General features: G+C 44.6%; 1 protein-coding gene across 6 annotated transcripts in view; it reads left to right on the plus strand.

Annotated features, from left to right (window-relative positions):
- LOC127051613 (kinesin light chain 1) overlaps positions 1–15780 on the plus strand; it is a 133528-nt gene that overhangs the window by 38078 nt on the left and 79670 nt on the right. For 2 of the 6 annotated variants that reach the window (XM_050954147.1, XM_050954148.1), the window contains exon 1: positions 13220–13500. Coding sequence is in view for 1 of the 6 variants with exons in the window: in XM_050954153.1 (XP_050810110.1) it covers positions 6603–6610; positions 12140–12269 (138 nt within the window). In the remaining 5 variants the exon portion in view is untranslated. Of the gene's footprint in view, positions 1–6602; positions 6611–12139; positions 12270–13219; positions 13501–15780 lie in introns of those variants that run through there. The other 4 variants (XM_050954150.1, XM_050954151.1, XM_050954153.1 and 1 more) reach the window with 3 other exon arrangements.

Raw genomic sequence — 15780 nt, forward strand, 5'->3', positions numbered from 1 at the left:
GGAGAGAATGACTAATGATGAAATGAGATCAGGGGAAAGGGCGCTAGTGAGGTGAGCAGACAACTGAATAGACTTTAGTGAAAACAACGAGGAATCCAGTGGCCCCTTAAAGACTAACAGATTTATTTGAGCAAACTTATGCCCAAATAAATCTGTTAGTCTTTAAGGGGCCACCGGACTCCTCGTTGTTTTTGTGGATACAGACTAACATGGCTACCCTTCTGATACTAGACTTTAGTGATTGGCAAATAGGAGGGAAACATTGGCAGTGAACACGGGGGGAGGAAGGACTCTAGGTTGGGGACAGGGATGCAAAGCTGATGGATGTTGTCAATTTTTGCTTCCAAAGAAACTTGCAAAATCCAAATGGGGAGAAAGTTAACAGTAGAAAGTTAGAAAGGAAATACTGACAATGATCATAATTCAAACTTGTGATGCCACATTCTATCCATGGTGGGGAATAGGGGCCTAATTCTTCAGATACTTTCTCAGATATACATATCCCTTTAAAGATGATGATGGAAACAGGGATATATAGAAGAGAGGCAATGTTTCTGAAATGACTCAATATTTCTCTTATGTTCACATCTTAATATGTAGATCCAATTTGTCTTAATAATTGCATGAATTATGGAAACAATAATTTTAACTTCATAAATAGCTTTTAAATACTTCCATTGTTATAAAGTATGAAACCCAATGGTTTTAAAGAAAGCAGAGCATCTTTAAAAGAGCTCAGTCCATTCAAAAGCTTTCTTAAACTTTTCAGTGTGCTCCTTGTGCTCAGACAATAACAATGCTATGTAATAGCTGTGAGCTGGAAGAGAATTCTGGGTAATGAAATGCAAATATCCACATCAAGTATTCTGCTCTACTTGTAACTATTGAAACACTCTGCATATATTCTAAACACATTGCATAATTTTTGTTCTTGTCAATTACAGTATGTATAGTAAAGATTACAGAATAAACACACTAGCTATTATTGGCAAAGACTTTCTACAGCTACTTGTAATACTGAAAAAAAGAAAAAAGGGAGAGAGGACAATTTACTTATATGGAAGACAGCTACATTGACTTTAAGTAGAGCAGAATGAGACCCTATGTTGTTATCTTTAATGAAACCTCCAATAACGGGTTTCCGATGATATGTTGAGACGTCTCGATTGTTATGACAGTGAATCAGATAGGAGTTGCCTGCCAGTCTAAATAGTTGCCTTTTATTTACTCCAAAGCCCATGACTACCACAGTGATACCAGTGTAATTCTGCCTGTAATAACTAGAAGCCTATATTGTAATATATGCACAAAGGGATAGGGGCTAAGGTTGTTTACATGGAACTGTGAACTTTGCATTTTCTTGAGTGCTTATCTGTGCATATTTACTGTTCTCCTAGCACAGTCCTTGTTGTATAGAATATTTATTAAAGCTTTGTGAAATTGGCAAGAAATTGTGATCAATAAAGTTGATATCAGTATTAAACACTGTCAACTTAGGGCCTGATAAAGCAAAAAATATCAGACAGGCTGCTGATTCTGGCTTTTAGAGAACTAATGTTGCCTGGACACGTTTAAACAGCTGCTGCATTTCACTGATGGGTGAAGCTATTCCAGTATAATTCCATACTGTAACCCATATTAATATGTTGAAGTCAGTTGGAATCTTTTGTGTGTACAGACTGCAGGATCAGGCTATGTTTATAAAACATTTTATGAGAGAATATATATCAAATGGAAGATTATTTCTGAAAATCAAAATGGTGTAAGTTGTTAACAGAATGGGCTATATTTCCCTCTGTATGTGATTCCCACTGACATGAATATGAATAGTAAAACTATTTCCCCATGTTTATTCCCCCCCACCCATCCCTCTGTTCCTCACAACTTCTTGTCAACTTCTGCAAATGGACCATTTTGATTACCACTACAAAAAGTTTTTTTTTTCTGTCCTGCTGGTAATAGCTCACCTTAACTGATCACTCTCATTAGAGTGTGTATGGTAACATCCATTGTTTCATGCTCTCTGTGTATATATATATATCTTCCTACTGTATTTTCCACTGCATGCATCTGATGAAGTGGGCTGCAGCCCACAAAAGTTTATGCTTAAATAAATTTGTTAGTCTCTAAGGTGCCAAAAGTACTCCTGTTCTTTTTATGAATTTCTCTGTGGATCAAAGACTACCTATACCCCAGAGTGTCAGTCAGGCTGAACTCTGAATTTCCTAAATTAGTTGGTTTTGTCACAGCTGTTGCTATTTAAACACAGGTTTTTTATTGGGTTGCTTGAATTGTTTGCTACCTATCCACAGATAATTCATGTGTAAAACATGCACCTCAGATTGTGAGTTAAAGGCACAGATTTCTTTCTGGGAAGGGAAGCAGTTTTACACACCACATCCCCTCCTCCATGGACCAAACCATCACATCCACTGGGAAGTCTGCACAGAACCATAAGGTCCTGGCCTATCACTGTAATGGCCCTCCCCTTCACTTCACCCTAAAAGCACTGTTCTGTGCCCATGTTGGTCCATAAGAGGACTTGGGAGAGCAGGCAAGGAAAGGATTTACTGCTGGCGAAACCAGAATTCATTCCTATATAAATAGTCATCCCACTAGGCTCTTGTCATAAACAGATAGCTAAGGGTTAATGTCTCTTCCACCTGAAGCACCTGACCAGAGGACCAATCAGGAAACCGGATTTTTTCAACTCTGGGTGGAGGGAGTTTGTGTCTGAGTCTTTTGTCTGTCTTCCTGCTTTCTCTGAGCTTTGGAGGAGTAGTTTCTACTTTCTAGTCTTCTGTTTCTAAATGTAAGGACAAAGAGATCAGATAGTAAGTTCTATGGTTTCTTTTCTTTGGTATTTGCATGAATATAAGTGCTGGAGTGCTTTGATTTGTATTCTTTTTGAATAAGGCTGTTTATTCAATATTCTTTTAAGCAATTGACCCTGTATTGTATCATCTTAATACAGAGAGAACATTTGTATGTATTTTTCTTTCTTTTTATATAAAGCTTTCTTTTAAGACCGGTTGGAGTTTTTCTTTACTTCAGGGAAATTGAGTCTGTACTCACCAGGGAATTGGTGGGAGGAAGAAATCGGGGAGATCTGTGTGTTGGATTTGCTAGCCTGATTTTGCATTCCCTCTGGGGGAATAGGAAAGTACTTTTTGTTTCCAGGACTGGGAACAGAGAGGGGGGAAGGGAAAAAGGATTATTTCCCTTTGTTGTGAGACTCAAGGGATTTGGGTCTTGGGGTCCCCAGGGAAGGTTTTTCAGGGGGACCAGAGTGCCCCAAAACACTCTAATTTTTTGGGTGGTGGCAGCAAGTACCAGGTCCAAGCTGGTAACTAAGCTTGGAGGTTTTCATGCTAACCCCCATATTTTGGACGCTAAGGTCCAAATCTGGGACTAAGGTTATGATATGGTGGCAGCAGGTGGGATATAGACAGAATCCAGAAGCCAGTAGGAATATTATATTTTTCTCTTCTCTGCTAAGGGCTTTTTAGCAGAGAGAAACAGTTGGTTTTAAAAGGGAACCAGAGAGAATTTTTTTTTTCTGCTCTCTCTGGCAGTTTGTGGCTTGCATGTTAAGCAAGAAGCCATTACCAGACTGTTAAGGGTCTTTTGTCATGCAATAGCCCTCCCATTAGGAGGCAAGTTCCAGCACTATATGAATGCAAATAAAGTGGTTTTTCAGGTTTACTTAACATTGAAGATTAGCTAAAGGCACTGTTGCTAGGCAGACTTCAGGAGGCAACAGAGCCTGCAGTGCAGAAGATAAACACCGAAGGGCACCCCAACCCAAAAAAACAAGAACCATGACTTCTAAGGCAAAAATTGAGGCCGAAGAACAATTCAGAGAAGCTGAACACAGGCGACAACTGGAAATGAAACAAAAAGAGATGGAGATGAAAGAAAGAGAAGAACAAATCAAACAGGCAGCACACAAAAGAAAACTAGAGGAAGAAGAGTTCGCCCACCGAAGGAAACAAGAAGAAGAAGAGTTGGCCCACCGCCGAGAAATGGAAAAGCACCAAAAAGAAATGGAAAAAACAACAAAAAGAAATGGAAAAACAACAAAAAGAGAATGAAGAGAAGGAAAAACAGAGAAAACATGAACTGGAGTTGGCAAAAGCTGGGCTGCATGTGCCAGCCAACCCTAACAACCCGGCGCCCATTATTGCTCCACAGCACAGGAAATTTCCCACCTACAAGGCAGGTGATGACACCGAGGCCTTCTTGGAAAATTTTGAAAGAGCCTGTCTTGGGTACAGCATTCCCGAAGACCAGTACATGGTAGAATTGAGGTCACAGCTCAGTGGACCTTTAGCAGAGGTGGCAGCTGAAATGCCTAAGCAGCAAATGAATGACTATAAACTTTTTCAAACCAAGGCCAGATACAGAATGGGGATAACCCCAGATCATGCCTGTCGGCGTTTCAGAACCCAAAAGTGGAAACCAGAGGTGTCATTTCCCAAACACGCCTACTACATTGCAAAAAACTATGAGGCCTGGATAACAGGAAACAACATTCAAACCTTGGAAGAACTGCACCTCCTCATACAAATGGAGCAGTTCTTGGATGGTGTTCCTGAAGACATCACACGGTACATACAAGATGGAAATCCCAAAGATATCGCTGAGGCGGGGGAGATTGGAGCCAAATGGATGGAACTAGCAGAAAGCAAGAAAGCTACTGTCAAGGGGAACGATTACCCCAGGGGGCACACAGACCATAAACCCTACAACCGAGGACAGCCAAAGACCCCACATACCACCCAAGTAAAGCCACAGATACCCTACCCTTCAACCTCACCAGTCTCCAGTAACTCACCTCGGCCCAGTGACCCATCAGATGGAAAATGCTTTAAGTGTAATGAACTGGGACATATCAAGGCCAACTGTCCAAAGAACACCATGCGAGTGCAATTCATTACACCACCATCACCCCAAAGATCCCCAGGCCCGGATGCCTCTCAAATACCCTTGGAGCGAAGGGAAAATTTGAGAGTGGGCGGAAAGAAGGTTACTGCGTGGAGAGACACGGGGGCACAAGTGTCAGCTATCCACCAATCCTTCGTTGACCCCAAGTTCATCAACCCAAAGGCCAAAGTTACAATTTACCCCTTCATGTCACAAGCTGTAGACTTGCCTACAGCTCAACTGCCTGTCCAGTACAAAGGCTGGTCAGGAATGTGGACTTTTGCAGTCTATGACAATTATCCTATCCCCATGCTACTGGGGGAAGACTTGGCCAACCAGGTGAGGCGGGCCAAGAGAGTGGGAATGGTTACACGTAGCCAAACCAGGCAAGCTTCCAGACCCATTCCTGTTCCTGAGCCGTCCACAGAGGCCCCGTCTGTGTTACCAGAGACCCAGACAGAGGTAGTGGACCCGGATTCCATGCCTACCACTGAAACAGCCACAGCATCTCCAGTCCCAGGCCCGGAACTGGAACAGCAACCAGCACCAGCAAGTGCAACTACATCTTCAAACTCAACGCCAGAGGGCGCCAGCGAGCCAAAACTGGCAGAAGCAACAGACAGCCATACCCAAAAGGCTCAGCCAGAGCCATTGACCCTGTATTGTATCATCTTAATACAGAGAGAACATTTGTATGTATTTTTCTTTCTTTTTATATAAAGCTTTCTTTTAAGACCGGTTGGAGTTTTTCTTTACTTCAGGGAAATTGAGTCTGTACTCACCAGGGAATTGGTGGGAGGAAGAAATCGGGGAGATCTGTGTGTTGGATTTGCTAGCCTGATTTTGCATTCCCTCTGGGGGAATAGGAAAGTACTTTTTGTTTCCAGGACTGGGAACAGAGAGGGGGGAAGGGAAAAAGGATTATTTCCCTTTGTTGTGAGACTCAAGGGATTTGGGTCTTGGGGTCCCCAGGGAAGGTTTTTCAGGGGGACCAGAGTGCCCCAAAACACTCTAATTTTTTGGGTGGTGGCAGCAAGTACCAGGTCCAAGCTGGTAACTAAGCTTGGAGGTTTTCATGCTAACCTCCATATTTTGGACGCTAAGGTCCAAATCTGGGACTAAGGTTATGATAGCTCTGTATGCCTATACAGCAATAAAAACCCAGGGCTGGCCCATATCAGCTGACTCAGGCTATAAATTTGGCTTAGATGTTTGAGCCTGGGCTCTGATGCCTTCCTAGGGAGAAGGAGCCCAAGTTCCAGCCCAAGCACAACTGTCTACATGAGCAGTTCTCAACCAGGGGCTTGGGGCCTGCTAGGGGGCTGCAAGTAGGTTTCAGGAGTCTGCCAAGCAGGGCCAATGTTAGACTCACTGGCGCCCAGGTCAGAAAGCTGAAGTGCTGATATGCAAGGCTGAAGTCAGTGGCCCTGAGCCCTGCCACCTGGGGCTGAATCCAAAGCCTGAGCAACTTAGCTTTGCAGAGCCCTCTGCAGCATGGGGCCCTGGGCAATTGCCCTGCTTGCTACCCTCTAACACTAGCCTTGGCTTTTATATGCAGAAAAACAGTTGTTGTGGCACTGGTGGACTGTGGGGTTTTTATAATGGTGGGGAAGAGCTCAGAAAGAAAAAGATTGAAAACCCTCCCCTACATTGCCTTGCAGCCTGAGCCCAGCCAGCTGCAGGTGTTTTATTGCAGTGCAGACATATTTAGAGGTCTAATCCAGCAGATCTTTGATGGAAGGGTCTTATATTGTGTCTGAGATCAGGTGGAAGCTTGCTGCAGAGGCATATTGAGTCAGTGTCTTTTCTGATACGCATGATTAGTGGAGGGACTTGTGTGGCCCCTTGGTTCCAGCAAATTAGAAACCTATCTGACTGGAAGTTTATAAAATATGTACTACTTAGCAAGAGATCAAAACCGTATATATATGCTTCATTAAACAAAGTGCATTATGTATCTGAGCATGTTAGAGTAGTTGCTTTGTTCAGAGCCATTCAAGCCTCTGGGGGCAAATTAGGAACTGCAGAATTTTTTTTTTTTTAATAAATGGGTGATAGGGAGGAGGCAGTGAATATTGTTTAGCAAAAGATAGAAGCAGCTTCTTTGTATCAGCTCTCTTCCATAATTAGAATGTGTTCTAATTTTAATTAAATCTTATGCATATTTATGAAAACTCATTGAACTTCCAGACCAAGTAGATCTGATCCCCTTTTAATGTTTAGTTTGAATATAGAGTTGTTCTCTACTCCCTCCTTCTTTTAGTTTCAAATTTCTGTAGAACCACACAACTAGCTCCCATAATGTGAAGAATCACAGCCTATGATAGTTTCCTATCTATTGCCTAGCTAATGCTAGAGCTCTGTTCAGTAGCTCTTTACTACAAATACCAATAGATAGCAAACCATTAATGTGAAATTGCCAAATGTGTGTGTGTTTAATTGAGACAAAGGGCACAAAAATTGCTGTTCTACAGAACTCATATTTAACTTTCCATCAAAAAGCAATCATGATCTTTACAACATGAACATCAGCATTACCTCTGGAATTTATTTTAATGCAACCATCCTTTTTGAACTCTTAAGACTTCTTCTCCATAATTTTCTCACAGCTTCCATTGGTAGCATCATCTTTCCACTTTTCCCTGATTTTTTTTTATTAGGCTTCTGTGACCCTCCCCTTGCCTGGTTCTCCTACCTCTCTGACCATTATAGTATTGCCTTTTAATCCTCTTTTCTCCCACCTGCAACCTCTGTTGATATTAACGAGTCTGTCCTTGGTACCCCCCTTTTACACTTGCTATCTGAGCGATCTCATACATTCCTATCGTCTCATCACATTTATACTGATATCTAGCTCTCCCTCGTTGTCTAGCTAGGTACTTATATAGTGATGCACCATAGCATCTGAGTACCTGTCCAGGCTTACATTCATACATGTATGATACAGACTGTTCATGTCCCTCTGATACCACCTCCTCATGGAAATCCTAATGCTTCCTCATATTAAACAAAGAAGGAAGAAGTGGGACCGCTAAACACTGAAGATGGAATGGAGGTTAAGGATAACCTAGGCATGGCCCAATATCTAAATAAATACTTTGCCTCAGTCTTTAATAAGGCTAATGAGGAGCTTAGGGATAATGGAAGGATGACAAATGAGAATGAGGATATGGAGGTGGATATTACCACATCTGAGGTAGAAGCCAAACTTGAACAGCTTAATGGGACAAAATCGGAGGGCCCAGATAATCTTCATCCAAGAATATTAAAGGAACTGGCACATGAAATTGCAAGCCCATTAGCAAGAATTTTTAATGAATCGGTAAACTCAGGGGTTGTACTGTACGACTGGAGAATTGCTAACATAGTTCCTATCTTTAAGAAAGGGAAAAAATGTGATCCGAGTAACTATAGGCCTGTTAGTTTGACATGTGTAGTATGTAAGGTCTTGGAAAAAATTTTGAAGGAGAAAGTAGTTAAGGACATTGAGGTCAATGGTAATTGGGACAAATTACAACATGGTTTTACTAAAGGTAGATCGTGCCAAACCAACCTGATCTCCTTCTTTGAGAAGGTGACAGATTATTTAGACAAAGGAAATGCAGTAGATCTAATTTACCTCGATTTCAGTAAGGCATTTGACATGGTTCCACATGGGGAATTATTAGTTAAATTGGAAAAGATGGGAATCAATATGAAAATTGAAAGGTGGATAAGAAACTGGTTAAAGGGGAGACACCAACGGATCGTACTGAAGGGTGAACTGTCAGACTGGAAGGAGGTTACTAGTGGAGTTCCTCAAGGATCAGTTTTGGGACCAATCTTATTTAACCTTTTTATTACTGACCTTGGCACAAAAAGCGGGAATGTGCTAATAAAGTTTGCGGATGACACAAAGCTGGGAGGTATTGCTAACACAGAGAAGGACTGGGATATCATACAGGAAGATCTGGATGACCTTGTAAACTGGAGTAATAGTAATAGGATGAAATTTAATAGTGAAAAGTGCGAGGTCATGCATTTAGGGATTAATAATAAGAATTTTAGTTATACATTGGGGACACATCAGTTGGAAGCAACAGAGGAGGAGAAGGACCTTGGAGTATTGGTTGATCACAGGATGACTATGAGCCGCCAATGTGATATGGCCGTTAAAAAAGCTAATGCAGTTTTAGGATGTATCAGGCGAGGTATTTCCAGCAAAGATAAGGAGGTGTTAGTACCGTTATATAAGGCATTGGTGAGACCTCATCTGGAATACTGTGTGCAGTTCTGGTCTCCCATGTTTAAGAAGGATGAATTCAAACTGGAACAGGTTCAGAGACGGGCTACTAGGATGATCCGAGGAATGGAAAATCTGTCTTATGAAAGGAGACTCAAAGAGCTTGGCTTGTTTAGCCTAACCAAAAGAAGGCTGAGGGGGGATATGCTTGCTCTTTATAAATATATCAGGGGGATTAATATTAGGGAGGGAGAGGAATTATTTAAGCTTAGTACCAATGTAGACACTAGAACAAATGGGTATAAACTGGACACTAGGAAATTTAGACTTGAAATTAGACGAAGGTTTCTAACCATTAGAGGAGTGAAGTTCTGGAACAGCCTTCCAAGGGGAGTAGTGGGGGCAAAAGACATATCTGGCTTTAAGACTAAGCTTGATAAGTTTATGGAAGGGATGGTATGATGGGATAGCTTAATTTTGGCAATTGATCTTTGATCATCAGCAGGTAACTATGCCCAGTGGTCTGTGATGGGATGTTAGATGGGATGGGATCTGAGTTACTGCAGAGAATTCTTTCCTGAGTGCTGGCTGGTGAGTCTTGCCCACATGCTCAGGGTTTAGCTGATCGCCATATTTGGGGTCGGGAAGGAATTTTCCTCCGGGGCAGATTGGCAGAGGCCCTGGAGGTTTTTCACCTTCCTCTGCAGCGTGGGGCATGGGTCACTTGCTGGTGGATTCTCTACAGCTTGAGGTCTTCAAACCACAATTTGAAGACTTCAGTAATTCAGACATAGGTTAGGGGTTTGTTATAGAAGTGGATGGGTAGGGTTCTGTGGCCTGCTTGGTGCAGTAGGTCAGACTAGATGATCATATTGGTCCCTTCTGACCCTAAAGTCTATGAGTCTATGTCAAAAATAAACTTCTCATCTTTCCTTTTAAACCACCTCTCCTCCCATCTTTCTTCATTACAAGGATTGGTCTTTGTCCAAAGGTGATTATTTTTAATTTTGGGCAAAAAGGGTTCAGACAATTTTTAGTACAAAAATTGGCTAAATATAATATGACTCGTTTCTTTGATGAACTAGAACAGTTGGAATGAAAAATTGAAAGCTCGCATTAAAAGTTGTTCTCAACTGTCACAAAGTGTTATGGTGAAATTTGTTTTTGGCCTGACCTATGGCCATCTGAAACTGTATACATACAGTCCATTTTGCATAAGGTCTTTCATTAAGCTCAAAACATGCCAAGTTCCACTGTGTGTAGATAATTTAGCTGCACAGCAAAAGAGTACTGATGCAGTATACAGGCTAAAGCAGAATCCTGACAGGAAGCCTTGATTGGTCTCCTGTGCATCTTAAGGTGCAAAGGTGAACGAGACAGGCTCTGTTCTGCAGATTTTCTAAAGTGTGCATGTTCCAGTGGTGTCTATCCAAACAGATTATGGGATTTACATGTAAGCAGAGTCAGGATAAGCTCTACCCTGACATCTGGTGGAAAGAATGTCAGAGAGTGTATTTGCATAGGCACGCCTACCCTATCCCAGACTGCTGAGCTGTGGGACTGCTTGGTGACAAATGACTCACCTTCAGTTGGGTGGTACTTGCTAGACAAGGGACATGGGTTCCAAAACCCAGTGAATTGAGAGTGGCTGGGGACAGGTATTTTTGCCTGGTGGTGCAGTCTCCTTGTGGAGCCAGAAGCATCAGTTCCACCCCCTCCTCTCTCCACTGTGGAATGTCAGAGTTGATTTTTTTTTATTTCCTCAAGAATCTAAATACAGGTTACTGAGCTGAGCTCACTTTGGGCTAATGGTGCACTAGCACTGGGGTTCCCCTACTAAGAGCTGAGATCACTAATCACTAAAGAGCTGAAATTACTGAGCTGAGAGCACTGAGTACTGTGCTAACTAGTGGGGGAGCCTGAAGATATGCTGTGGAACAGAGCGGCTGGCGGAGTGGAGCAGTCGTGGGGATGGCTGGAGCGGATCATGGGACAGCTGGTGGCAGCAGAGTGGCTGGCAGAGCAGAGTAGCTGTGGGACGGGTGGAGCGGCCCACAGAGCGAGCGGAGCTGAGCAGTTTGTAGAGAGAACTGGAGCAGCTCATGGAGCAGAGCAGCTGGTGGAGCGGAGCAGTTTCTGAGGACGGCTGGAGGAGCAGAGTGGAGCAGCTGGTAAAGCAGAGCAGTTCGTGGAGAAGGCGGAAGCAGAACCCATGGAGAGGCAGGGCAGATGGCCCCGGACCACGTAAGGTGCCCCTTTCTACCTAGGCTGGGGGGAGGGACCGCTACAGATAAACTCTCGAACTCTGGGGTGGTATTGACCAGAGACTTTTGGGTTGTTGGACTTTGGGGTGACTGGACTTAAAACCCTAAGGGGAAAAAGGACAGTGCCAAACATACTTGGAGGTGGGTTTTTGTTTATGGTTTGTGTTATAACCCTGTTTGTGGTGTTTCTCCAATGGGATGCCGCATTGATTCCTTCCTTTATTAAAAAGATTTTGCTACACTCAGACTCCGTGCTTGCGAGAGGGGAAGTATTGCCTCCTAGAGGCGCCCAGGGGAGTGTGGTATGTGAGTGTCCCAGGTCACTGGGTGGGGGCTCGAGCCGGTTATGCATTGTGTTACTGAAGCGGAACCCCTGGATACTGAACCCGGCCCTTGTTGCTGCCAACTCAGAGGGGCAGAAGGGTTACATACATGTGTTACTGTCAGTCTTTTTTGCAAGCCAATGAAGCTTGAAAAAGTCTCCTTTTCCAGATTGTTCTTTTAAAAGAAATTAATAATCTAGGAACTGTCATACAAAAAACAGCCAAGAGAACATTAAGACTGCATGGATAGACATTCAGGAAATGCTAAGTCAAATTTTGCCTTTCATTGCACATGAATTGTGGCCTTGCCTAGACTAGGATTTAAAGCTTTAATTTAGCTAATTTAGCGCACATTAAAAGCAATGTACTTTATCTACATTATAGTTCTCAAATAGGGTTGCCAGGCATCTGTTTTCTGACCGAATGCCTGATTGAAAAAGGGACCCTGGCGGCACCAGTCCCACGCGGCTCATCTCCAGGAAGACAAGTGGGGTCCCACATGTGGTGGGAAGCAGAGACTGCCCAGAGCCAGAGGTGCACTGGAGTCGACAGGATGAGAGAAACTGGTAGGTGGGGCCAGGGGGTGGAGAGGAGCCCTTGGTTGGCCGGTGGGCCAGCAAGTGGTGGGTGGGGGGGAGCCAGGGGGCTAGCAGGATCTCAGAACACAGTGCATGCAGAGCTGGCTGGGCCCCTTCTGAGCATGGGCCCGGCTCCATGGCAACGCTGGCGTCGTTGTAAACCCAGCACTGGATGCAGGGGAATGGGCTGAAGTGATGCAGAGACTGAAGAGACAGAGCTGATTGGGAGGTTGGAAGCAAAATTAATTGCTGGGCAAGGGATTGGCAGATGTGGGAGGGAAACCTGCAACAGGGGCCAAAAATCATTTTACCCAATAAATCTGGGAGCTTGGGCAATGCTAAATGTGCCTCACACATTGGGGATGGGGCTTTCCAAAGTCAGAGCGGAACAAGCCAATGCGACCCTCTGGAAAAATCTCACCACTTCTGGGGGCTGCTGCATGATTTTTGAACTGAAGCTGGCAGTTTTGCTCACGGCCAAGCTTTGTCTTGGTCAATGAGGACAGCCCAAGCTAGAGGCGGAGTAGGTAGAGGAGCTGTCCCTGCTCTTCTCGTCCCGCAGCAACTGGGGCGCAGGGGTCAAAATGAACGTGTCTAACCGTTATGTCCCCTGCCCAGCGAGAGTCTGGTCCTGGCTCATCCGCCAAGCTGCCCCTGCCTGCGGGGGATTCTTTCCCACAGATGACCAGCAGAGGGGGCTGTGCTAAGCTGCTCCTCGCCACTCTCCTACGGCTGCCCCGCGCTGCAGTAGGAGGGGGAAGGCTGCAGCTGCCCCTGCCCCGCCGGTCCTCGCGCTCTAGCCGGCGCACGCGCTCCCTCGCAAGCTCTCGAGCTTCTGCCCCCGGCGGAGGGGTGACGTCATGGGTTTGGGCGTGGAGCATTGTGGGTCGGGAGGGGCCGCCATTTTCGGTAGGGCGGAGCGAGTCGCACAGGCTGGGAGCCGGGAAGGGGGCGCGCGGCGGCGACGACTCATTGCCCGTAACTGTCAGTGCCGCTCCCGCGGGAGGGGTCTTGAGTCGGCAGCTATTGTAGCTCCCAGGGCAGCCGGCGGGCGCGGAGGCCGCCGGGGCTGGTGGTGGTGCCGCCCCGCTCCCTCTGACATCTCCTCCGGTTCCTTCCCGGGGTGAGCGGCCCCGGCCGCCTCGCCAAGCCCTGCGCGCATCGCCGCAGCCTGCAGCACCCGAGCGGTGAGTGAGGGAGGGGAAGAGGCCGGCTGTGGCCAAGCCCTGTGACTGTCGGGGGCTGGAGCGGTGAGAGAGGGAGATGGGACATGGGGAGGGGATATGGGGGTGCCAAGCCCTGTGCCTGTCTGGAGCTGTGAGGGAGGGTGATGGGACACGGGGTGGTGTATGGGGAGGGGATATGGGGGGCCGAACCCTGTGCCTGTCGGGGGCTGGAGCGGTGAGGGAGGGTAATGGGACATGGGGAGGGGATATGGGGGCCGAGCCCTGTCCCTGTCTGGAGCGGTGAGGGAGGGTGATGGGACACGGGGTGGTGTATGGGGAGGGGATATGGGGGACTGAGCCCTGTCCCTGTCTGGAGCGGTGAGGGAGGGTGATGGGACACGGGGTAGTGTATGGGGAGGGGATATGGGGGGCCGAGCCCTGTGCCTGTCGTGGGCCGGAGCGGTGAGGGAGGATGATAGAGCATGATGTGGTGTATGGAAAGGTTGTGGGGTATTGGGTGGGGGTGGGTTGTGCAGTGAGGGAGCAGGAGGTGGTTGACTGGGTGGGGTTAGCCTTTGTTTTGCTATTTTCCTTGAGCATTGAACCTCACCTCCTTTCCCTTCTCCCATGACACAAACAGAACAAAAGGCTGGGCAGGTCCTGTTGGCCTGCTGGTCCTTCTGTAGCTCATGGTTACAGCCAGCCCCTTCAGTGTGTGTCTGTCAATCCAGTTAATCGTAACATGCTCTGGCAGTGACTGTACTGATGACTCTGCTGAGGAGATGCTGAGAGGAGGGGATCCTGTTTGCCTGGATTGCCATCAGCTTTGCTTTGTTCCTCTTCCTTTCTTGCTCTTTCCTGGCTTCCCCCAATGCTGCACTTTGGGGTTGAGGATGCCCAAGGAATAAACCCTGCACAGAGTTGTGGAACAAAGAGTAGCTATTCCCTTTCCCACCTCTTTCTTCTAATGTCTTTATTTGCAGGGTGGATAGATGGGTCGGTTGGTTGCTAGTTCTGAAATAGTGTGAAAGAACAGTTGTGACAGCCCTAATGCCATTTTCTTGTGTGCTGACTGGCTTTATAAATTACAGGGGCACCAGTCATGGTATAGATTGTGTCATCATTATAAACCTCTCTATTTTCAAGCTTTAAGACTCTGTGTATGAGGTCTTGGCCCCAGGAGCTAACAATGGTTAGGAGATTTTAAAACAAACCAAAACACAACTCTTCAATAAGCTATACTTAATGTAAGCAAAATAATGGTAATACACACTAGGTTTTGTAGCTTCATAGATTGTTAGCTACTGTTCTTGTTAGTCTCTTTCCCCCGTCTCCGCTCCCAAATTTATTCCATTTAAGGATTTGTGACATTTTTTTTCCAGGTGACATATTAGCTGTCCAATATGTGCATCGGCATATTCAATTTAATAAATTCTCAAAACAAAGATGTAAGAGCTCCTTGCATTTCTGTAGTATTATTTGTTCTGGGTATCTTGAGCATCATATCTGGATGATTAAAGGGATTGTATCATATAGATTAAGTCCACAGTGAATAATTAAAAAAAAATCACAGAAGTATATGTTTCTATTTTAATTTTTTTCTTTTATTTTAAACTTTTCTCTGTAGTGTTTGAAAACTGAACATAACAGTAATTCAAAAAGCAAAACTGACTAGAAACAAATATGAAATTTGTTTGCATTGTTTAAAGTGAGAAATAAAAAAGGAAGCAGATATCCTAGATAGTATAAATTAATTTACATTTTCATTTTTAAATATGGAAGATATTTTAAGTATCTTTGCTTTTTAGTAATATTATATTAACCTGTAGTTGCAATGACAGTGGGACCAGGCGTGGGATGGCATTTTGTTTGAAGGATGTCTCATTTATTTTTGGTCATGGACACAGTTTGCATGGGAAACATACATCCAAATTAGCACAAAAGGACATGCTTTAAAAATCTTGCCAGATACAAACCATTGTAAAAAAAAAGTTGGCTACAATTTTGAGTTTAGCTTTGATTCAAAAGTCTTATTTGGCAAATAATTTTATTTTAATTGATTATGAATTCCATAGCTGAGGTACAACATGACTGAAGATAACATAGCCAGAGGACTAATGATAGTATTGAGTTCAGCATTCATGCACAGGGTGGATTTGTTTTAAATCACTAGTCAGGAGGACTTGATCTAATCATGGATTTCTATGTAAAAGTGCATTCTTGTTGATTGTTATAATCTTAATACATATTCTTCACAACTCAGAGATAGGTTTCATTTTTAGAAGGTACACACTATACATT

The sequence above is a fragment of the Gopherus flavomarginatus genome, chromosome 5 (genome assembly GCF_025201925.1).
Source record: "Gopherus flavomarginatus isolate rGopFla2 chromosome 5, rGopFla2.mat.asm, whole genome shotgun sequence".
Classification (NCBI taxonomy): Eukaryota; Metazoa; Chordata; order Testudines; family Testudinidae; genus Gopherus; species Gopherus flavomarginatus.